Source organism: Meleagris gallopavo, chromosome 2 (genome assembly GCF_000146605.3).
Source record: "Meleagris gallopavo isolate NT-WF06-2002-E0010 breed Aviagen turkey brand Nicholas breeding stock chromosome 2, Turkey_5.1, whole genome shotgun sequence".
Taxonomy (NCBI): domain Eukaryota; kingdom Metazoa; phylum Chordata; class Aves; order Galliformes; family Phasianidae; genus Meleagris; species Meleagris gallopavo.
The window spans coordinates 9,495,768-9,518,965 of NC_015012.2; the positions used below are offsets into that span (position 1 = coordinate 9,495,768).

At 41.2% G+C, this 23,198-nt stretch overlaps 3 protein-coding genes across 4 annotated transcripts in view; 2 read left to right on the forward strand and 1 right to left on the reverse strand.

Moving 5' to 3' along the window:
* Positions 1-6,166, forward strand: EIF4A3 (eukaryotic translation initiation factor 4A3; the record flags this gene model as incomplete). The annotated part of the gene is made up of 11 exons (XM_019613472.1): positions 1-134; positions 220-286; positions 953-1,015; positions 1,464-1,596; positions 2,860-2,940; positions 3,367-3,508; positions 4,231-4,369; positions 4,845-4,960; positions 5,440-5,547; positions 5,629-5,756; positions 5,960-6,166. Coding segments are annotated over 11 exons (1,128 nt in total), but the record flags the coding sequence as incomplete, so codon positions are not given.
* Positions 6,167-7,272: 1,106 nt separating this feature from the next.
* On the reverse strand, positions 7,273-22,748 carry LOC100541854 (atlastin-2). 2 transcript variants are annotated; one of them, XM_019612583.2, is made up of 11 exons: positions 22,622-22,723; positions 21,630-21,680; positions 19,437-19,493; positions 18,432-18,524; positions 18,037-18,175; positions 17,118-17,245; positions 15,457-15,513; positions 14,222-14,293; positions 11,290-11,721; positions 9,858-9,872; positions 9,273-9,759 (listed from the first exon to the last, which is right to left on the reverse strand). In XM_019612583.2, the coding sequence occupies exons 1-11, from the start codon at positions 22,709-22,711 to the stop codon at positions 9,652-9,654; spliced, it is 1,242 nt and encodes a 413-aa protein (XP_019468128.1). In that variant the 5' UTR covers positions 22,712-22,723; the 3' UTR covers positions 9,273-9,651. The 2 variants fall into 2 exon arrangements, with proteins under 2 accessions (XP_010704843.1, XP_019468128.1); XM_010706541.3 differs by lacking the exons at positions 9,273-9,759; positions 9,858-9,872 and adding an exon at positions 7,273-9,247 and having other exon boundaries at positions 22,622-22,748.
* The window catches only part of GINS1 (GINS complex subunit 1), a 3,330-nt gene continuing 2,841 nt past the window's right edge, over positions 22,710-23,198 (forward strand). The window contains exon 1 of the mRNA XM_010706547.3: positions 22,710-22,721. Within this exon, the coding sequence (XP_010704849.2) occupies positions 22,710-22,721 (12 nt within the window). The remainder of the gene's footprint in view (positions 22,722-23,198) is intronic.

Genomic DNA, 23,198 nt, shown 5'->3' on the forward strand with positions numbered 1-23,198 from the left:
GGCGGCGGCGAGGGGCGGTGCGCATGCGCGGCAGCGCGCTGTAACGGCCGTGTCCCCGCAGGGTTCGAGAAGCCGTCGGCCATCCAGCAGAGAGCCATCAAGCAGATCATCAAGGGCCGCGACGTGATCGCGCAGTACGTGGGCGGGGGGGCGGGACGGGGGAGCGGGATGGGTGGCTCGTCCGGAACGCCAGAGCCTTCAGCGCACCTCTGTTCTCAGGTCACAGTCGGGAACGGGGAAAACAGCGACGTTCTCCATCTCTGTGCTGCAGTGTCTGGACATACAGGTAGTCACGGGTTGAAAATGTCTGTTGTCTTTTCTGTGAGGGTGGTGAGACACCGGCACTGGATGCCCAGAGGCTGTGGATGCCCCCTCCCTGCAGGCATTCAAAGGCCAGGCTGGATGGGGCTGTGAGCAACCTGGTCTAGAGGGAGGTGTCCCTGCCTATAGCAGGGTTGGAATGAGGTGGTCTTAAACGTCCCTTCCAACACAAACCATTCTATGTTTCTGTGATTGCTTTCATTGGAGGGCTGAATCGATTTCTCACCAGTCAGAATTGTGCTCACAGCTCTGAGAGCCTCTTGGATTCATCTGAACAGCTGGCACGCATTGTGTGGTCAGACACAGGCTTCTGACTGACGAATGTTTGACAAACACTGTGTTCTGAACAAGAAGATCAGCTGTTCTCAGCAATTGGATGAATAAAACAAGCTGTCCAGTGAAGAGCTGCTCAAGCAGAGTCTTGTAACTTAATGTAAGGGCTATAAACATGTATGTGTTCCATGCAGGTGCAGCTTTCTTGGTGTACCAATGCTTGCAAACCCATAAGTTTTAGCACAAAATTGTACAATTGATCCTTCAAGTGTGACAGTTTAGGGTGCTGTGGGCTCTATTCTGTTTGTTACTGCTTGCATTATATTTGCTATGTAATTAACTGCCATGTGCTCGACAGGTTCGCGAGACCCAGGCACTGATCTTAGCACCAACTCGAGAGCTGGCTGTGCAGATTCAGAAGGTAGGAACATCTAAATCATTGCCTGTAAAGCATTGATAAAGACTAGTGCAGATTCTCAAAGCATTCTCCGACAGAGCTAGAAGTGCAACTTCTGCTTTTAAAGGGAATGCGTTTTCCTGAATGGAATAAGAAGTCCTAACTGTTTTTCCCATTTGTGTTATATCCATTCTTCCTTACATGGCAGGTTAGTTAGCAGTCCGATGTTTTATATATTCCTATCTGAATTTCTAAGTACAGTACTCTTTAAAAGTAGTTGTGATCCCTGGGAAATAACCAGATCCCCGGCCTTTGAAAGCCTGCCATTGAGAAGGTTTGGAGAACAATAGAAAAAATCTTTATGCTTTTATCTCTAGAAAAATATCATGTGGCTATTCAGCCCAATATGACTTGATAAATAACAAATTTCATAAGAGCTCAGATGACTGATTTATTATTTATGTCAAAACAGGGTCTTCTTGCTTTGGGAGACTACATGAATGTCCAGTGTCACGCCTGCATCGGGGGAACCAATGTGGGTGAAGATATCCGAAAGCTGGATTACGGGCAGCATGTTGTTGCTGGCACTCCAGGCCGGGTGTTTGGTAAGATCTGGGAGGCTTCATGCTTCTGTGTTCATGCTTCAATTGAGTCATGGGATCATCCCACAAATTTAAAGCATTTAGATTTGAAATAGCATGGAAACTATATTTATTGTTAATGTATGCAGTATGAAGAGCAACAAAGTATAAATTTACTGTAGTAGTAGCTGGAAGAGATGAGACAAAACACTAGGGCAAGAATTAGGATTTTCTGTTTATATTTTGCTTTTGATTAATGAAGAGATTCTTTACATTGTAGCATAGAAAACAGTATTTTTAATGGTGGTAATATTGCAATCCCAGGATTATCTCCGTGTCATGGAAGAGATAGGAACTAGGTCTGTTTGAGTGTCAAAACAAGAGACATAAAATGCCTGTGTAAAAAGTCTGTCTCCTTCCTGCTCATAAGCTCCCTTCCACTACTGGAAGGCTGCAATGAGGTTTCCCTGGAGCCTTCTCTGTTGTGTCCACTTTGTTATAGTCAACTAAATAGTCTAGCCTTCAAATCCATCTCTCTTGCATGTAGGGATAAATATTAGGCCCATATGTTCTCTGTACTGACCCTCATTAGCTCTTTGTCAAAACAGTGCGTGTGCAACTTTATTATCTAGTTCCACATCATGAAATTTTTTATATTTACTGTTCCTGGCAGTTGGTACAAGGAGAGAGTCAGCCTTCGAGCTCGTAAGTTATGGATTTCTGAAACAGAGTAGTACTTTGTTATATGAATACATACGACTGGGAGAACACAGAGCTAGTCTCCATAGACAAAAATAACTAATAATAACAACCACAAAACAACTTTGTAGCTGCCAAACTGGGTGGCTCTTAACAACTCTTAGAGCAAATAGTTCTGTGACAGGATGAAGGAATTACACAGAGCCATGTGCGCCTTCAAACAGGAAGTAGATTTGCCCACTGGACACAAAGTTGAGGTAGCACATTGCATTTCTGGCATCCAGCTGCAGTTGCTATGTGAGTTTGATGTACTTGTGTGCAGTTAGCAAGTAGTATTCCACAGCTCGGACTCAGCTTCCCTGTAGCCTGTGCTTCCTTATCTGGGCAGCAGAAACAAGCCTCTGGTTGCAGGATATTGGGGAGAACTGGCACTTGGCTGTGCTTTTCCATCACCAAACACCGGTCTCTGTTGGCCACAGGGGAAGTGCCAGTCCCTCCTCCAGTGAAATGCACTGTGACAGCAGCTGGGAGCAATGTAGGCTCGCTTGCTTTCTGAGCCTTTTCATCTTACAAAGTGAAATCTTACAGATATGATCCGGCGACGAAGTTTAAGGACGCGTGCTATCAAAATGCTGGTTTTGGATGAAGCAGATGAAATGCTCAACAAAGGTGAAATATTTATCTCCCCTGTGCTTCTCTTTACTCACTTCTTTGAGATTCTGATATCGCCCCAGTTGGTAGTCCTGCTTCTTAAAACAACTCTTTTACCAGAATTAGGCAAGCACAGTTACATTATGGGCTGTAGGAAGAAACTTAATACGCTTTGCCTAATTCAGTTATCACGTCCTTTTCAGTAGTTATAAATTCTGGAGTGTTGCTTTTTGTACTGTACTGTGCAACACAGCCATGTCACCATAAGTCTGGGAGAACTGGGGAGAGATAAATGATGGGTGACACTGGCTGTATGATAAAAACACTCTGTTTTTCTTAGAGCATAGGCCCAATGCTGAATTAATCTAATTCTAAACTGAAATAAAAGGATATTCAGGAGAAAGATGTGCTAACTTCCCAATGCTACTTGATTTCCTTTTGCAGGTTTCAAGGAGCAGATTTATGATGTGTACAGATATTTACCTCCAGCTACACAGGTGGTGCTGATCAGTGCCACTTTGCCTCATGAAATTCTGGAGATGACCAACAAATTCATGACAGACCCCATTCGCATCTTGGTGAAACGGTGAGTTTTTCCTGGGAAGAGTAATTCTTGTCTTAATCATGTTCCTTCTCAGCACTGCAGTTTGAGTAGGTATATACAGACATCCTCATGTTGCACTTTGCAGCAGAGGCCAGATTGGCTCTCTGGCTTTATCCTTGTCCATTTCTGTTTGCTGCTGCTCATCTGACTTCCCTCGTCTTCCCAAGTACAGTAATCTCTTCTGGAAATCTGTCTTTCATCCTACCCAATTCCTGTGCTCCTCCATTAAATTTTTGTAGGTATCTTCCACTGATATTATAGAGTATGGCTAGAAAGCTTAAAGCTGATTGATCCTAAGGCCCTAGATGCACAGCTTATGTCTGGCATTGTAACAGGTCCTTATGTGCTGCAGCTCAGCAGGTGTCAAAGAAGTAAGTGTAGGCAGCCTGACTGGAAAGGCCTCACCCGTGCCCGGTCTCTTACATTGCCCCAGTTACCTCACTATAGACTCTTCTTGCCAAGATGTTTGCACATAAAAGTGAGAACAGAAATGTTTCCCTTTGAAGTTGTCTGCCTAGAGCAGAGAGGGTGCTAAGTTTTGAGCCTCTGTTGTGTGGGTCATGCTTGAAGCCTTTCTTAGGGCAGTCTTCTCCAGGGACTTTATAGAGGAACTTGAGACAGACATGTGAGCATCCAGTCCTTTTAGCTGCATTGTATGCACTCACCCACTTGCAGTGTCTTAAAGCTGTTCTTCTTTCCTAAAGTGATGAATTGACCCTTGAAGGAATCAAGCAGTTCTTTGTGGCTGTGGAGAGGGAAGAATGGAAGTTCGACACCTTGTGCGATCTCTACGACACGCTCACTATCACCCAGGCTGTCATCTTCTGTAACACCAAGAGAAAGGTACAGCAGCCACGAGATGGGCATGTTATCTCACTTGCAGAGGGCAACATAGAAGAAAATGCTGGGCCAAGCCAAAGTGTCTGGTTCTTTCCCTGGTTGAGAAGTGTCTAGTAAGAACAGCAGTTAAATGTGTCTTTAGGAGATGCTTGATGTAGACAGCAAGCTACAGGCAGACTTGATATAGTTGGCAGCAACTGCCTTTTTAGATTAGTAGGACTGGTAAGGTAAGAATACGCTTATTAATTTCAATTCCTAGAAGAAAATCACTCTGAATGCCTTTAATTCCTTTCTTTTCAGGGTTCATAGAACCCTGTCATATGGGTGATCCCCTGCAAGGACTATTTAGTTCCTTCTGCTCCAAAACAGTCGTTAAAGTCTCTCTCAATCCTTACCAGCAAATGTTCTCTAAACAGAACTAACACTTTTGGCTGGCATGAGCAGATTGCTAACCCAGGCTGCTTGGCTGTACACACAGGTAGACTGGCTCACAGAGAAAATGAGAGAAGCCAACTTCACCGTTTCATCCATGCATGGGGACATGCCACAGAAGGAGAGAGAGTCCATCATGAAAGAATTCAGATCTGGTGCAAGGTAAGTTATTTCAGTAGCGTTGCTTACAGTATTGCTACACGAGGCAAGAGGTCTTCGAGTGCCTCAGAGGAAACAGTCTTAGAAGCCTATAAACCCTCCCTTCTGTCAAGGTCTTGTTTCTGGTTTAGTTCAAAAATCAGAATTCTTGATTTTCCTTCATCCCTTTGTAGTGTCTCAGAGATGGGAGATGTCTACTGCCCAAGGAGGGATGTTCATAGTTTTAGACATAGAATTATCCCATTTGTTTTGCTGAGGAGACTGGGAGTTGGTGCATTTAAAATAAGGAATTAAAATGTAAGACCAGAGCTGGCTTTGCACCATTTCATCAAGAAGTTTGATGGTTCTATGGGACCAGCTTTTCTAGCAGCACACTTGTGGAAGTGCAGTGGGGAGGGCAGAATAGCAGATGTTTCTAGCACCGGGCAGCCTGACTCCTCAGCTCACATCTGTGCTCAGTGACCATCCCCTTCTCTTTGCAGCCGAGTCCTTATTTCAACAGATGTTTGGGCAAGAGGTCTGGATGTGCCTCAGGTATCTCTGATCATTAATTACGACTTACCCAACAACAGAGAACTGTACATACACAGGTAAGCTTGCTGTTCACGTTAGGGAACACGGCTGGATTACCCTTACCCACAGTGGCTTCATTGTTTCTCCTGTCTCTGCAGAATTGGCCGCTCAGGCCGATACGGCCGAAAAGGTGTAGCTATCAACTTTGTGAAGAATGACGACATCCGCATCCTTAGAGACATTGAGCAGTACTACTCCACTCAGATAGATGAGATGCCCATGAACGGTGAGTGCAGGCCTGCCCCAAGCTGCTGCCCTCCCCTGCTTGGAGGTTGGTGCGCTGCATCTGAAAGTGCTTTGTTCTGCCACGTGCTTTGTTCCCAACCACAACCCCTCTTCTCCTTCCCCTGGAGAGAAGCCCAGCAGTACGTGCATTTTCCTACTGGGCTACAGTTCTCAGCATACTTATTTTTCTTATTTTCTTTTCAGTTGCTGATCTTATCTGAAGGTCCGCATTGACGAGGGAGTTGTACCCATCATACCTTGTCCTTAGCCTCCATAATTATGTTTTGGACCCCCCTCCATTTGTCATACTGCTGGTCATGTGTTCTTGAGTTGGGGTTGCAGTTGGGAACTTGTGTAAATAATGTCTTTTCTCCTGCCCATGTTTTTCAATAAAAGTGAAATTTTACCATATCCTGTGCTGATTACTTTAACCCAAAATAGTAACAGGCAGAGTTTTGAGATACTGCCATAAAATACAGTTTCCTGTTCTCCTCCCCTTCTAATTGCTGCACCACATTAACTGGCCCAACACCCCACATATCTGCTGGTTCAGACCCTCCCTTGCACACACCAGTACTGACCTTGAGACAATAACCTGTCCAATAACCAGTGTTCAAGGCCTTTTTAGTCTCCACACCATTCAAATGCATCTCAGTGGCCCCTCTGTAACAATAGGTTTGGTCCCTCTAGCTGCCTCAGGGAGAACAACATGTACATCCAACCCAGACTAGGGCTGCTCCAATACCCCAGGAGGCTTACCTATCGCTGGCTAATCCAGATTCAAATACCAACATGCATCCTGGCTCTGCAGTTGCTGGTGATTGCTTTCCATGTATTCATTCTCAGCACAATCCCTGTGTCAAGGTCCCTAGTCCAGTTGCTGGCACTTGTCACACTGCAGTTCCCTCATCCAGGAAGCAGAATTTGCAGGAGCAGGCTGCAGCAATTGGGCACCTGCTGACATATGCCCAGTATGTTTTATACTTTCAATCTTTTTGCCCCACACTTGTTGCTTCCAAAAAAAGAAAAATTGATCCCTCTTTCTTCCTGCCTTTGGATCCTCTCAAAAACATCCCACAGCAAGGTTTGCACAATTCCCAAGCGCTCTTTCCTGCATCAGTAACCTAAACCTTCAGCACTAAAAACAGCAGAGAAAGGATGAAGATGACAATTACCCCTCCTATTCTCTGTGTCCTTGTATTATTTGCTTTGTAGCTTCCTGGGGCAGGGTCTACAACTTTTTTCCCCATCCCACCACATGCACACCTTTATAACCAGCAGTTCTCCTGCCACTAGAAGGGTAGAGGCTGGATCAAGACTTCCAGCCTCACTGACAGTCACACTACGTAGAGTTCTGCTCTCACCATCGCTGTAGGGCATGGCACAGCATCAGATCTGACTCTCAGTTCTTACATTCTCCAGGAAGGTACAAAGCAAGTGTGGCACTCTAAGCCACCTTTGTGATTCCTCAGTTTTTTGACCAAGAAGAAAAACAGATTCAGCACAAGAGCAATAGATTGTTTAAATAACAGTATTTAATCTGTACAGTTTGAGAGAAGATAGCATAAAATGCAACATTCCTACCTCATCTTCAGCATCATTCACCTGGAGCTGAGCCCTAATCTCTGGAGGACAGGTAACAACCACCAACCCCTAGCAGCTCCATAGGGTACAAAAGTCACAGTGCAATTGCTTTAGTTTAAACAAATAAGTTTCCCTCCCTGATGAGAGGGGAGCCTGATACAGCTCAAACATTGATGGAAATTTGTACTACTTCGGAATGAAGAAATAATAAAATACAAGCTATTGCACACAGTCATTTTCCAGCTGAAACTACAGCAGTTAACTGTTTAGCTGCCCTTATACTCCACACTTCTGAAAACACCTTAATTGATGCTTAGTCAAGTGAAAACAGCCTGTAACAAGAGTTCAGAATGATACAGTTGTTGAAGGGCAGAAGCTGACAAACAATTCAGTAAAGTCAAGAAGCGTGCTTCAGAAAAGCAGAGTTTTCCTAAACAGGGAGGGGATAGGACCTAGACAGATGTCATCTTTCAGAGACGAGCATGAAAGAAACATCAGCTTCAATAGAAAGCTATGAAGTACAATAGACAATTTGTTTATATAATTGTCAGGATAAGTATTTGACATAGTTTATGTAGTAGAATACATACTTAAACATCTTTTAAAAATAAGCACGGATTTCATTTCATATATACACAACTGATTTTAATCATGTACTGAAAATAAATTACAGGAAATAACTTTAAAATGCAACAGAAGACAAGAGTTTCACAACAAACATTCCCACCGATTTTCCCAAGGGAGTGAGATTGCAGTGCTCAAGGCAGGTAAATATCACAAATATATCAAAAAACTTCAAATTGTTGATGCATTCACACATTTACATGAGCCACAAACATTCCCTTACAGGGACTGCACTTAGCTACCACAGAACCAGGTTTTGCCATAAACTACAAAACTTTGATACAAAATTGTATTTATATATTTATATTTCATATACATGCCCTATCTGTGATTTCTTAAAAAATAAAAACTAAACACACTGTACAGACAATCCTAACTCATTGCTTGGTAGCTGTAGGCAACGTTTTTCAATGGAACTTCTTCCCCCAGTAGAATTAATGGCAATATTATATACATGAAGGCTAAACTGCAGAAAAAAACAGCTCAGTTCTGATATGCACCTTCCTCTGGACCAGGTCTGCAAGTTCAAGGCAAGACACCAGATGCTCAGACCCACTGCCTCCCTTACGAGCTATTCTGCCATCAGCGGTGAGGAACCAATATATGCGTTTGTGTAACACTGGTATAAAAGGCAGTAAAGCAAGATGCATATCTAACATAGTGGCTCTAATAGCTTCACCAACTCCATGCACAGAAACATTCTGGCCTTAGAGGTGGCAAAGGGGTGTTGCAGAGCTAGGTACATCTGGGGACAGCACAGCACCCCTTACATGGTCTGATCATTACTTCCCTGAAGTTATCTCCCGCAGAGGACAGGCTCCCACTGTAAGCCAGACACTGCATCAACTCAAACACTGGGGGGAAGATCCCTCCCCCACACACACCCCAAAACGCACACATGCACGGTTCACCAGGACTATGCTTAAAAACACACCCCTCCCACCCACCCCCAGTCTCCATGGCACCAGTTTGTCTTGGAAGCAGAGCACTTGACAAACTTACTCTCCCCAGGTGATGGCAGCAGTCTGTGAAGCCAGTCACACTAAACTACTTCTACAGTTGATTGTAAACTTTGGTTTATTTTTATTTTTTTTTTTATTGAGTTCTCATGGTACAGCAAGCATGTCTAGGATGAGAGGGCAGAGTTGAAGAGGAGATGTACTGTCAGTCTGTCTTTAGTCTGGCATGGTGAGACACCTGCTCGGTCAGGCCTGCTTTGATAGAGTTTCTAACAGACTGCCTCATATGATCCTCCACCAAATTATCACTCATGGGCTTCAACACCTGTGGAATGAGAAACGTGCAAAGAAACAAAAAAATGAGGTAACCAAAGAAAATAAAATATTAAAAAAATCATACAAAAAGATGAGACTTGAAATAATGGAAAAATTTGGAATGCTGAAGTCTGACACAAACTGGCATGAACTGAAACAGATGAGTTTTGCTGCTACACTAATGAGTCACATGCTATGAACACAAGTGATATCCCTCCTACACAGCAGTATTTCTCCAAATGCAAACCACTTTACAGTTCCTAGAAGGTGGATGTGCAATTCCATACCCTATATGCAGCATCAGTCTGGTATGGTTACAGCATTTATGCAGACCGGCCCAGACGGTCCAGCTTATTGTCCTATATGTGTAAGTTGTGAACACTTCAGATACAGAAAGAAAGTTAAAAATACTGGCTAGTTTTTCTTCTTGTTATTGTTGGATGAGAGTCGCTGTCGCGGCACTGATGTAAGAGCACGGCGAATTGTTCGGCATCTAAGGACTTCAAAGAGTTTGAAAAACACCTAGAACATGAATTGAGCTGTTAGGAAACGTGGCTCTCAGAAGGCAGCAGATAAAGTCAGTTAAGTTCAGAAAAATCTGATTGCCAGCAACTTCTTACCTTCCTGGGATTCCTCTGAAGCATGGAGGAAAAAGAAAGAAAAATCAATAGAAAGAATATGGGATATAAAAAGAGTGACTCCGACCAGGACCCGTAAATGCTTTGCCCATTATCTGTGATGTAGAACTGTAACAAAAGAAACTCCTTCGGAGAACACCTTCCTCTAGCCCATAAAAAGCTCCTGCTGCCATAAACCAAGTTCCTCCCCTCCTCAGGAAGGCCAGTGATCAAACTAAACTCCATGTGCTCTAGGTATTCTCCAGCAGAACTGCTCTCATAGCGAGCACTGCACAACCAGCTGACACCCTCCACTTTTTCTGCAGTGCTCTTCAGCTCCAAGCTCCAAAGCAAGAAGCTACAGCGGTACAGAAGAGCCTCAATTTTAACCACTAATCAAGCAGTGTAACTCAATTTAGTACATTTTCTCATTTCCCTCCTTTTATTAGAAATCCACTTTCTCTCCAGTTACTTCAGAGTAATTCATAACCCTATACAGCTGCCACAGACAGGTTGAGTATACCACTGCCTACAAAAAGCCTGGAACAAAGTCACTTGAGATGTACAAGACTGCATCGGCATAGGACGCTCCAGTTATTTGTTTGTGCTGAGCAGGACCTATTTTAGTATCATTCTGGGTCAATTCAGTCAGCCCTTTTAATGGTAGTAACAACAGCTCTAAAAGCATTTCCCTTTTGTTGACACCTAACATAGCTACTAGGAATGTTCCAAAAGCTACTTGAAAGAGTTGGTCAGTTGGTCAAGATCTTCACACTGGCTGTACTGGGATAGCTATGTTAACTGGATTCAGATAACAAGATCTTTGTACACAGGCCTTTGGTACTCTTGACACTCAAGTCTTCTCGTTCTTTCAGAAATTTGCCTAACAACCATCACAACAACCATTCTATCTGAAGTATCACACACAGCACAAGTCTGCCAGGAAGAGGAAGAAACTTGGTGAACAACAACTATTGCAAGTCTGTCTGGTCACCCATCAGCCATTTCCCTTCAGGTCTAATTAATCCTTCAGAGTCACACCATCTGGTGAATTGCAAAAGGACAGCGCTGTTTCTAACATCCACATTTCTTGAACCACTGGAAATATTCTACCCAGCTCATCCACAGTGCAAGCCTGCCACTTCAAACTTACCTTTAAAAGCAGAATTTTTCTGCTTCAAGAAGTAGTAAGATTTTTGAAGAGTCCCTCCACTCTTACCATTCAAGCATCTAATAAGGCCTGTAACATTCCTGGGCTAGCATTCCTTGTATGCTCTCCTACTAAAGAGATCAGTCACATTTCTAAGCTAATTTTCCCTTCAGCAAAACTAGCATTCTTTATTAAGTCTACACCAGCTTTTTACTCACAGCACTGAACAGAAACTATTTTCTATGTTTGCTCAAAAAAAGATTTTTCATTAAAATAGATACCAACCTGTTCCCATATAGCTTCAGCGATCTGATCAATGGCTGTTCCAACTTCTCTGAATTCCCCAGAGTACTTAACGTATGCCCACGTACAAAAGGATATAAGAGCCATCCCCAGCACAAGATTACACAGGGTAGCTATGGAGTTCATACCAAGGAACCCAGTCAGTCCTGAGATTATATACATGGCAAACATGACTGCAAATAGAGTGGCAGGGGTACGAGCAGCGTAAAATATGTTTTTGCCATCATTGTGCTTCACAAAGTTTGCATAGATCTCGTCGATTTCTGCCTCAAGCTGATCCTGGTAGCGCCGACAGAACTCCTCCCCTCCCATCTTCTTCACAGAGCAGAACTGCTTGACAGCTGACTCTTTGAAATCCTGGTGCTTCCGCTCAAGATCCGATGGGGCAATATAAGGCTTATCTCCTCCACAAATCTGCAGGAACAATCAGGTGGTGTCAACACAAAGCATCTTATCCTGTACAGAAAGCAAACCTGCTCCTTGCCGCCTACCCCTCAAACCTCTATCAGACTGACTCCTGCAATTTTCTTCTGGGAGGTCTGGAGTCCCATCCCAAGGGAAGCAGCTAAAAGTACTCTGCATCATGGACCAGTAAATGCCTAAACTGTCTGACTGTATACAAAGCCATAGCACATGAAGGAGAATACTGAAAGCATTAGTCCTGTCAGGTAAGCCCATAAGGAGAGGACATCAACTCCACTGTAATTTCCTGTTATGAAGAGGTAAAACAAGGAACATCCAGAAGCAGAGAAAGCTCGGCTAGAGAAAGGTTAAATAGCACTCTTACGCCCTCCCATCAGCTTTTTAGTTCAGACCACCCCCCAATGAGAGGTTCAGCAATGAATTTGGACAAGCAGGGCAGACTTCACCCACTCAGTAACTTCTTGTTCATTGCTGCCACTCACAGGCTCCAGGGAACTTACCAGGTGATACGAATTAACAAGAACTAGCTGCTGACAGCATCTTTAGCCTATTCTTCCCTAGGCTGCCCTCTACGACAGTTGATTCAGATCAACTTGAGAGAGCAAGTTTCTGCTGAAGGGAAGAGAGCATGGACTCAGATGGATACCTGAATTAAGGACACCCATCACCTTCCTCCCCCTATAATAAGCACAAGCACAAAAATGGTTATGCTCTTAAGGACTACTCTGTAACACTGACGTGACCAGCCACATAAGGGCTACAGTCAGAGAGTACTTAAGACACTGATCCGAACTGCTCACATCAGTTCCGACTCCTTGAGTCCCTTACAGTCAGACTATGTCTGAAGACTGAAGATTCTTTCCATATGACCTACAGCCTTCATCCTGTGCCACAAGGCAGACTTATCACAGTGCTAATCATCTCATTCTTCAAACACAACCTTAACTTTCTCCTGCAGCTGGACACAGAAAAGATCATTTTCTCAGAGTACAGCTCGTCCTTTCTGCCTCACAAGATGTATGGCTTCACTGGCTAGCTTCTTCAAAGAAAATCTCACTGTTAAAATCCTGACACCATCACCCCATCTGCTCAAGTTGAATAAGCACCTTTCTGCTTTTTCTTTATTACAGTTCTCCATAGCTAGAAAGCTCCCTGGAAAACAGTTACTAATCCCTCATTTTCCAGAACAGTCTTTTCACATTCCCCAGAGTATTGTAATAAGAGGAGATCCTTGTGCATCAAACCACGGTTTGCCATACAAACACTACTGTTCTCTTACGCTCTGTGTGCCTGCACTTCTTTTTCCTTACATTTAAGGTCATTAAGGGGAGAATGTTCATGCATACTCAGAAAAAAAAAAAAGGGGGTTAGCTCATGAGGAGAGCTCAAGGCACTACGGTAAGAAATATCCATACATAATCCAGTCTTAAGTCTCGTTCCTGAAAACAGAAGTTTCAAAGCTGTGTCACATTATGAACATTTGGGACTTCTGGATAAAAACTGATTTAAGATATTTCTGTTTTATCTCTACAGCAATATAAAAATATATAATACTGAAAAATTACTATGGAAACACAAGTCTGTTTAGAAGAACATTTGTTTCTGTTTATTCCTTGCTCCAAGTAAGAAGTCCTACAACTATGGTATCTTACTAGCCAATAAAAAGTCAAGACAGGAAAACAGATTGGACTTTTTCTTTCCTTCAAATACACAACATAAATTATTTCAAGAGATGTCCAAAAATGGAAACAAACGAAGGAATCCCTCTACATCAACATTCTCAGCTCAGCCTGCTAACAGCTGAAACTGCCTAGCCTGCCACTAGCACTAGGTCTTATTCTAACTTCAAAACAGAAAGTTACTTCAGTGATTAAGACCAGAATTTGCCTGCTTAGTGGGGAGCTATGTTTGTAGCATATTATCACACCCACTGGTCTACTCCCAATATAAAATTTTACAATAAGCATAGTCTCATTAAGCTTTAAGACATGCAACTGCTTTCAGAATTGTCTGTGATAAAAACCTCATGTAACACTACGAAGTCCACCTATATAAGTTACTAACTTAAAGAGAAAAATCAAGTAGGAAATTGCATACATAGCTTTGTTATATCAAGGGTTTGCTTCAAAGGATTTTAATCCACACATTTGACAGCTAATAGACAACTGCTACTCAAAACTGTGAAACTATACTAGAACTCTACCCTCAGACGTGCCCTGACACCACATCTCCTCACTTACCCGTCTATTTCATGTTACAAGATCTTTAAGATGTGTCAGGAGCAGCAGCAGCAATCCACAGGTGGTTTCTTAAGAACTGCCATTCCCACACCTCCCCACCAATTCCTATTGGAAAGAACCCCAGATGCACTAGATCAGACACCCATCCTGACTAAGCTATTTTTTCCCCCATTAACACTCCCAACCTACACCAAACACTAAAACAGAAGGCGTGTATTTACATTCAGTTAGAAAAAGTTTTGTTACCATACCTGCTCCATGCCTTTACTGTACAAGTCTTTTGCTCCTGCCACAGCAGCAAGATTATTTGCCTCAGCTGTTGCCTAGAAAACATTGAGAACCACATATCACTACAGCACTACCAGCTAGTTATACACATGTATCTGCACTGCCCAACATATCCCAGCAACCACCACCAAACATAGACTGCCAAGAAAATGCCCCACACAAACAAGTGAAGGTTGGTGATATACATTAAGACACATTATGGACTAGGAGAAAGGTCTTTTCCGCTAATACAACTCTGGACAAACTCCTATGTGCTTGTACAGGCTTGTTACTGTGAGCAATCTCTTCTGAATGTTCTACTGTCAAAAAGCAAATAAGGATCTCTAAACTATTGAACATTAATCCTGACATCACTGCCTCACTGTGAGGAAAGCTGCAAGCTGGTATTAATTCCACACTGTGTATGTGCAGTTTTGGTGTCAATCTGTAAGAACTTACAGTACTTTCAAATTGTGTCACATCAGGGACAGTTATTCTGGCTCATAATGCAAGATGTCGTCATCTTTACCGCTCAGCCACATTTATAGCATGTTAATTAGAGGGCACGGTAACCACCTTTGTTTCATTGTGAAAAGTTCTCTCAATCACCCACTCTCCCCAAAAGTCTCAAAAATTGGTTCCTCAACTATTCTGGGTATTGACTTGCCCTCCATGTCTTAATGAAGTGACACTAAAAGCTTAATTTTAACCATTTCATGTGGGTAATATTTTTTAACTGGCTCTAGAGTCCGTACTTAGAAGAAAACATCATAAAAATCTGAATGTTCATCACATAGCTTTTATACAATCACTACATCTTCAAGTTACTTTATAGCTGATTACACCCTCTTTAGATCAACACAGAAAGGAAAGTTCAGTGTAGTTACCTGATCTTTGTTGCACATGTTTGTTTGTTAGGAGCCCAACACTGTGAGACAGTAGTATTAGCTGCACTACTATAATCTTTCTCCATTTTGTCTACTAAGGCTGATACTAAAAGCCCTCTGAATACTGTCTGAAAGACACTGACAGAAGAGCAAGTTATTAAAGGAAACTTATGCCTGAAATTGAAGCAGCTAAAAAAAGAAATAATGCCCCCTGCTTCACTTGCTTTCAAAGCACACAGTTCCTTCAAGAACTACAAATGTATGTGTGGAAGCTTCACATTCCCAAGGGTCATGACCAGGACTTATGAAATACACATCTACTATCAAAATACCTGCAGCATAGACTTTGGATGAGGTAGCTCCTCTCCTTGATAGATTTTAATGTAAGCCTAGAATCAAAAAGAAGAGGTTTCTTATTTCTTAAGCATATGAGGGTAAGAAGGAAAGAAAAGGCATTATATAGAGACAAAGCTCATGAATTATTATTTTATCATAATGCTAAATACTCAAACAAGTTTCTCCATATCTGTCACTTGCCTATTTATCCCTAGTGCTTTAACCCCTTTGCATTTCAGAAGCCTAACACAAAGTTCCTATAATCTCCAGTTATAGCAAATTGAAGCAGTACTTTGTTTTAACAAAGCATTTCAAGTAACATGCTTTTACAGGTATTAAAAATAAGCTCTTTCATCTCTATCAAAATGGTTCTCTTTCAATAGCCACTGGCAGGCTTTCTTAACATGCAAGCACCAATAAACTATGAAATTTGGCTTGTACTACTTTTTTTTTTTTTACTCTTTGGTAGTATTACTTTGGTAGCTATTTCCTCCAACTAAAAACCCTCAGGTTTCCAACTCAGAGTTCATGATTTCAGCTTTAAATCCAGACCAGGGAACACTTTTCCCTGGTTATGCAGTATATGCACAGCACCCTGCACAACTGTTCCCAGATTGGCTACTGCAACATGAATTAGACTGCTTTTCAATAGCCAAGGTTTCACACACAGTTTTAGGATGCACTCCTTTTCAAACTGCCATTGAATATGTACTCCCTGCACCCTATGGGATCAATCCTTATTAAAGAAGAAAATGGAGCAAGTGATAAACGACCATGTGAACACCAAGAGACTGAACACACCAGCTTCAGAGTAGATTTTACGCTTGTCAGAGCAGCCATGAGTACTGCATCCCACATCATGCCTTCCATAAAGCATCTTCTTCTAAGCATACATAAAGCAACATCTACGTGTTAAGAGTTCTGGTCTCAGATTCCACTCCACATAAGCACTTCCATAACACCAGCTGACTTGCCTTCAACATGCATGCTCAGAAGTAGTAATGTAAAATTCATGTCATTAGGGATGCTGTTTTCTCATATGAAGCCAGCTAAGTCCTTCCAATTCAAAAAGAGCTATAAACCAGACCAATTCCTGGTGATGTCAGAATTACGCTACCATGTTACTACTGATGTCATCATGATATCAGAACAGCTCAAGAGTTTAACAGCTGCAAGTACCCATGAATTTTATAGCACACAAGGTTGTGACACGAGTGTAAGAAAGCATCTTCCTTGCATATTACAAATTTGGAGGGATAGAAAATAAGATGAGATTTTTACTGCACATCCAGAAGGTTAAGAGCTGGATTTCTACCTGCCAGTGAGAGCCTTAAAAAAAAAAACAACCCACTCACATAAATCCAGATAAACTAGATTCTCAAAATAGTAAAAACAAAGAAAAAATCTCTATCTAATAGAACTTGAAGTATTTTAGCTTATTACAAAGAAAAAAATTGCTAACAGCAGGTTGCAAAGAGTTATTTTGTTAAGCTGTGTGCCAGTTCTGGAAAGTCAGAATAATGAAATGAAAGTAAAACTGAGATGATCAGTGGATGTCAGCCTAGATACCTTTATCTTCTCTGGGAACAAGATATCCTAAAATTAGAATATTTTCTTTCAAGCCATTAACAAAAATAATTAGCATGAGTTTGCTTACCTTGAAGTATTCTACAAGATCTCTACAGGTCACCTTGGATCCACTAATCTCTTTTTCTACCAAGTTTTCAGGGGCAAGCAGTAACGGTACCAAATTCCGCAGCTCCTTCTTAAAATCCTCATCAATATCTGGAAAAATTCAGTTTCAGTTTCAGAAAACAATCATTAGTTTTCTTTTCAATCTTATATTTCCTAAAGGAACACCGATAACCCATAACCCTTAACCGTTCAAAATAGCAACACAACTGCAACAACACAGTGGAGGCTATGCCTCCATTAATTTCTATTTACTCCTGAAAGCTTGAATTCAAACAGAAAACTGAGTCCTGTAGTCCTTGTAATATTTAAAGTACATTTCCCAATTACACCAGTCTCTTACACAACCCAGAGGTTGTTTGTGCCTTCAGCACAGAACTAGTCAGCATCCCACTATTGCACAATCATTTTTTCAGCCCTTTCCACTCTGATACGTTCTCTCTACTGGGAGAAGCAGAATAATGAAGAAATCCTAGCTGCCTCCCATTCCACAGTGGCAAAATACTACAGTTATTTTACAATCATTCTGGTTTAGACCTTTTCATTTAGCGAGCTCTGAAAGAAAAGCCTTTCAATATTAAAAAAATTTAAGTCTTAATTTTACAAATGCTCATGTCTGCAATTTTTTTTTTTGGAATCCTATTTAATGACCTTTAGGTATGTCTCAGGTTAGTTGACACTACAGTCAACACCCAGATGCAAAGAAAGATATCCATTCCCTTTAAATTGATAAGAACACACAATACACGTTTCTAAATATCATTTCACCTTTTAGCTCCACATTTTTCCAATCAAGCATTTCAATGGCCGACTATTTCAGTGTTTAACTTTCATGACAAAATTAATTCAGTGACCTGAATAAAGAACACAATAGAAATTCTTACCATTTAATCTCCCATCAAAATTTGGATTTGTTGCAACTTTAAGACCAGGGTGGGGCAACAGGAAACAACCAAGGTTACTGAAACAGGAGTGAATATGCTTCCTTACATTCTGTAGCTCTTCATGTTGGTTTTGCTTTACCTGAAGAAAAAAAGCATTAAGAATTGCTAACAGTTTTGCAGCACTGCAAGAAAGATTGAGTATCAGTTTAAAAGCAGTAAAAGCACAAGATTGTTTTTAAGCTTTCATTCTTGAACCTAAAAATGTAGAGTTCTAAATCCCAGAACTCTATACAAGTGGAAAAGCACAAAGAGCTAGTTCATTATGCATCACTATCTTGACAGTGAGGTGTCACATATGCCAGACCATGATACTAGGACTACTGTAAATAATTTACCTGCAACCTTTTCTCTAGGAATTTTTTTCCTCCTTCCAAGCCATATGCATGCTCATAAGGGTAACTCCAGTCTCTAATTAAGAACATTAGTGTCTGTAACAGGAAAAACAACAGTGGTTAATGGTTTGTATCATTCCCAAAGTCAAGAATTACGACACATGATTATTTTATAATTTAAAAAGTCTAAAACTTGGCTACTGTGAATGAATTAGCCTTACAGCTTTGTGGTGCAAGTAGCTGTTTGTTTAAAAGACACCACACACCAACCACTTACGCAACTGTGACTGATTTCTTATCTGAAAAGAAGCATTCCAGCATCTCAAAGATAGCTTTTCTTTTCCATGGGTTTACTTTTTGCTACCTCTGTGGGATTACATGGTCCATCCTCCTATTTATTAGCTGAAGATATAGAACTAACTTTGATGTTAGTCTTATATTTGATGAGGTGCTTTTAAAGGCTCCATCTTACCTGCGTCAAATCACAAGAATGCAAAGGACTCACACTTGTAGACTGAATATTCTAGAGACACAAGTTGTAAAAACTCACCTCTAGTACCTTTACACGTTCAGAAGGATCATTTGATAATTCAGATTGAAAGGAATCTCAGACTTTGTCTCCACTAAACGTAAGAAGCCTCAAACCTTTCTCTAGATTAGCCAATAATCAGAGGAAGTTAACAATCTAGAGAACTCAAACACTAACATCACTGATGCTTCAAGTAAATGAAACATAACATGGCCCTCAACAATATTTCAAAGCCATACGACCTAAACTTATAAACACACAAAGACCAACCACAGCTCAAGAAGTAATGACTAGGAAGGAAAAATGAAACTTTTTCTCCCTAATGTCAGCACAAGACTTGACTTTAATACCTTCTATGCTTAAGCTCATCTTGTAAAGATGAGACTAGCTTCAGGCAAACTAATTTATCTTCATAAATTATCCTGAGCTCATTTTCTACACATTCAATTGCTTACAACACATTTAACATACACACTTACTTGAAACGGCTTTTGGTAAATTTCTTCCATTGCTAGTCTTCCATATTCTGTAAACAACTGATAGAAAGAGCGTAAGAGCGCAACACATAAAACAGTTTTCTACTGTAACAACTCACTGTCACATTACATCACTAATAAACAAAGCATTCAATCTTAAATCCCATTATGGTTTAAAATGGCCAATGCAGCTCGAGAACAAGCACATCAAACTTCTGTAAAACTCAGGAAGGAGATAATTTCCACTGGTTTCACAGTGCCATACCAGAACTGTCATGGCACTGCAGCTCAAAGTGGGCAGCCTGCAGGCTGTTCTCAGAGGAAAGTTGACCAGGTCTCCAGTCAGTTTCCAACACTTTGGAAGGCTAAGGAGGTAAGCCTGCCTAACACTTGTCCCTTACTTACACAAAAGATTTATTCCTCAGAATTTCAAGGAACTTGCCTAGACCCAAAGTAGCAGACATTCAAATACAAGTCAAGTTCAGCAGCTTCCCAGATCTCTACTTCAGCCTGTGATCGACTTGTAATAATTTTTCTTACTCTTCAGCATAAAATCAAGTGCTAACTTAACTGTCTTCCTCTGGTTACTTTCACCATCTTTAATGCTAAAAGCAGCACTCTTCGTCTCCATGTTAAGTGGGCCAGCAAACTCACGAGAACACAAGTCACATGCTGGCTGTTTCAGCACAGCTTAACACTCAGATATGGCTTTCTACTAGCCCTTTTTTCTATGAGAGTAAGACGAAGGAAGCATGCCAGTACCCTCTATAATCAGGCAATTGTTGCAACTGTTCCTCTCCATTAAAGCTAATCTCTGACACCTCAGGAAAAAAAAAAAACCTACGTGGACAATTTTCCCTTGGTTTGTCAGAAGAACATCTGAGAACTTACAAGACAAACTTAATACAAGTGAACTTCCAAGTCCCTGTCATCCTGAGCATAAAGCTTTGAAGAGGCCAAGCATCCATGTGAGAATGGCTTGTTTCTGTGATCTTAACTGTCCACTGCACTCACCTCCCTGCTACGTGAAAAAGACAGAGTGAGAGTATTTCAGACTAGCACATTTTCTTCCCTCAGCCCATGACCCCTTGTCCCCATCTTCAGTGGGTAGGGAATGCCTGTGCATTTGCTTCTTTTTAATTGCACTTCCCTCAAATCTCACTATTCACTGTAACACAGAGATTTATCTATTCTGACTACACTGAGGTTGTCAAAGGTTATTAAAAATTATTAGTAAATTATTTAAAAGCCAGACTTTCCTGATGCTTCCTGTTTGCTTAGAAATGTGTTTTTTATGGGATTTGTTTTGTGGACTCGAGTTTCTTGGTCATTTTTCTTTCCTCTCTTTGGCATACTACTCTTAACTGAGAACAGAATCAGAAGACTATGGTTAGTTAATTCATTTCTACTCCCAGCACTGGAAGCCAGTCTTCTGCAGCACTGAACAAGACAGAAGTCCTTTCAATCAGATGATATATGGAGTAATCAAGCTGTGACACGGTCACAACCTGAGCACAGGCAGACATAAGTTGATACAAAACGGTTTTTGAAGCTAAGGTTTTACGTTAAGGAGATAAAACTCTTGTACCATTCACATGAAGCCACAATTCAGTGACATTTGACTACAACATCCCATTAGAGGATGAAAATCTCACAGTAGAAAGTGGACAACTCTTATGACTTTTGTTTCCAGACAGAATCGGACTCTCTAGAAGTTTCTCAGCTGAAAAACTAGAAAAGGTTTCCAGGCAGCAGATGCTCTTTCTTCTCCAAGTCACGTTCCCAAGTTTCAGTAGAAACCAGTTATGAAACACTGTCAGTTTTCTAATTTTAGGGAAAAAAGAAGAAATACTGGAAACTTCTCATTAAGTGCTTTCAGGAATTATTTCCCATTCTAATCCTCTCTGGAATTTTGGCACTTCTTGTGTAGAGAACAGACTTTAGGAAGACTTCACCAAATGAGAAGTTTATGCTATATTACTCTTATGCTGTCAAAGAGGAAACATCACAACATCATGGAGTTGATGCAAATAATGTTTTTTATAGGCAGTGTTAGTTTTAGCATCAGGTCAGACTCAGTCTTTGCACTAAGTACAAAGCAGCTACCAAATCACAGTTCTATCAGCAGTAAATTCAAGAACAATTTCAAGATTGTCGGCTCAGACGTAGCTTAATATAAGTTTTGTATATTCTTACCTGCAAATGTTGAAGGTCATCTTCCTGAATATTCTGGGACAAGTTGTATACCTAGAAGGAAAGTAAAGAAATTAAAACATAACTTGAAACCATCATCTTTTATGTAGGCTCCTTTAGACCTCTTGAGTATTTTCACCACCTCCAGAAACATCCAACTACCCGAAAGCCAGTGTCCAGAACCAAAGAAAACATTTCAAGATCAGTCACTACCTTTATCTAGAGGCAACAACAACAACAACAAAAATCACTGCTGACTACCCTAATCCTTCTTAGAACATCCTCTCTCCAAGAAAGCAAGTCATAAAGAAATCTAGGAATAATGCTGGAATGCCTCTAATTACAGTACAGTGGTGAGAGCGAAGGACTAAGATGGGCATGTCCATCTGCTGTTCTCAAGTTTAAGTGCTCCAGTGGCATCATCCCTATTTTAAAAACAGCTAGGCTGATGGTTCACCAGTCCTTTTTGCTCTCAAATCTTTCCAAGGAAATCTGACTTTTTCTAGGGAGCTCCAATGACATCAATACTGAAGAGCACTTAGCTCAAAGATGCAACAGCGATCCACACCTTATCCTAACAATAGGAACAAAGGGGCGGAAGTCAGAAGCAGAGTTCCACATCCTCCTGTTACTTTGATGTTTTTAATATCAGTAGCTGTACCTTTAAGAGACTGCAGTGTAATTTCACCCTAGCTGTACTATCCAAAGTCTTAAAGGTTCTCTACTGTATCAGTACAGGAGTGGTTGTTACTATGACATTTTTGTTTGGGATTTACCAGTACACTCAGCAATTTAACCCAGCCTGGTCTTGGATGCCTTTCTGGAATCAAGGTGATCTACACAATACTGCAAATGTGCCATTAAGTATGAAAGCATACATAATAACTGGAGGAAAACGTGCAGGTGAACTTGCTAAGCATAGCTAAAGAGAAACTGCAGACTCAGGCAAGAGGGTTCCTATAGCTGCCATTACTTGTCAGCGCAGGTATTCTCACCTGGACAGAACTTGTCATGGTGCTCAGGGCAAAAACCGTTGCACAGTCTTTGATAGTGGATTGGCTATCAAAGGCACCTTGGGTATCCATGAGTAGTACAGCAACCTAGAGATTTTTGAAGAGCAGCAACAGTTAACCAAGTTGTTACAGTTTCAAACCCCAGGTCATTGGGGTAAGTTCTGTTTACAGTACAGTATTGTTTCTGCTTCCACACCTACTTAAAGCCTCAACTAGTTTCCTGTACAAACATTTATATATACCTACAGATTAGCAAACAACAATAAATGCATCAGCCTTATGTCCTTGGTCTTGCTATACTATTCATCCTCTCCCACAGAAATAACTGTAAAAATATCAGTCTCAGCTTTGATAAGCTGTACTGGATTGTCAACTAAGTATGAGATGGCTCCTTTAAAAGACAGACAGATGTCTTAAACTAATTATTTTCAAAAGAAAGCTAGACAAATGGCACTGACCATCTGCTGAAGTGACATGGAAATAAAGTGGTCTTAATGATAAGAATTAATTTGCCCAATATCTTTGGGATCTAGTACAACTCCCTTTTTTTTTTTTTTTT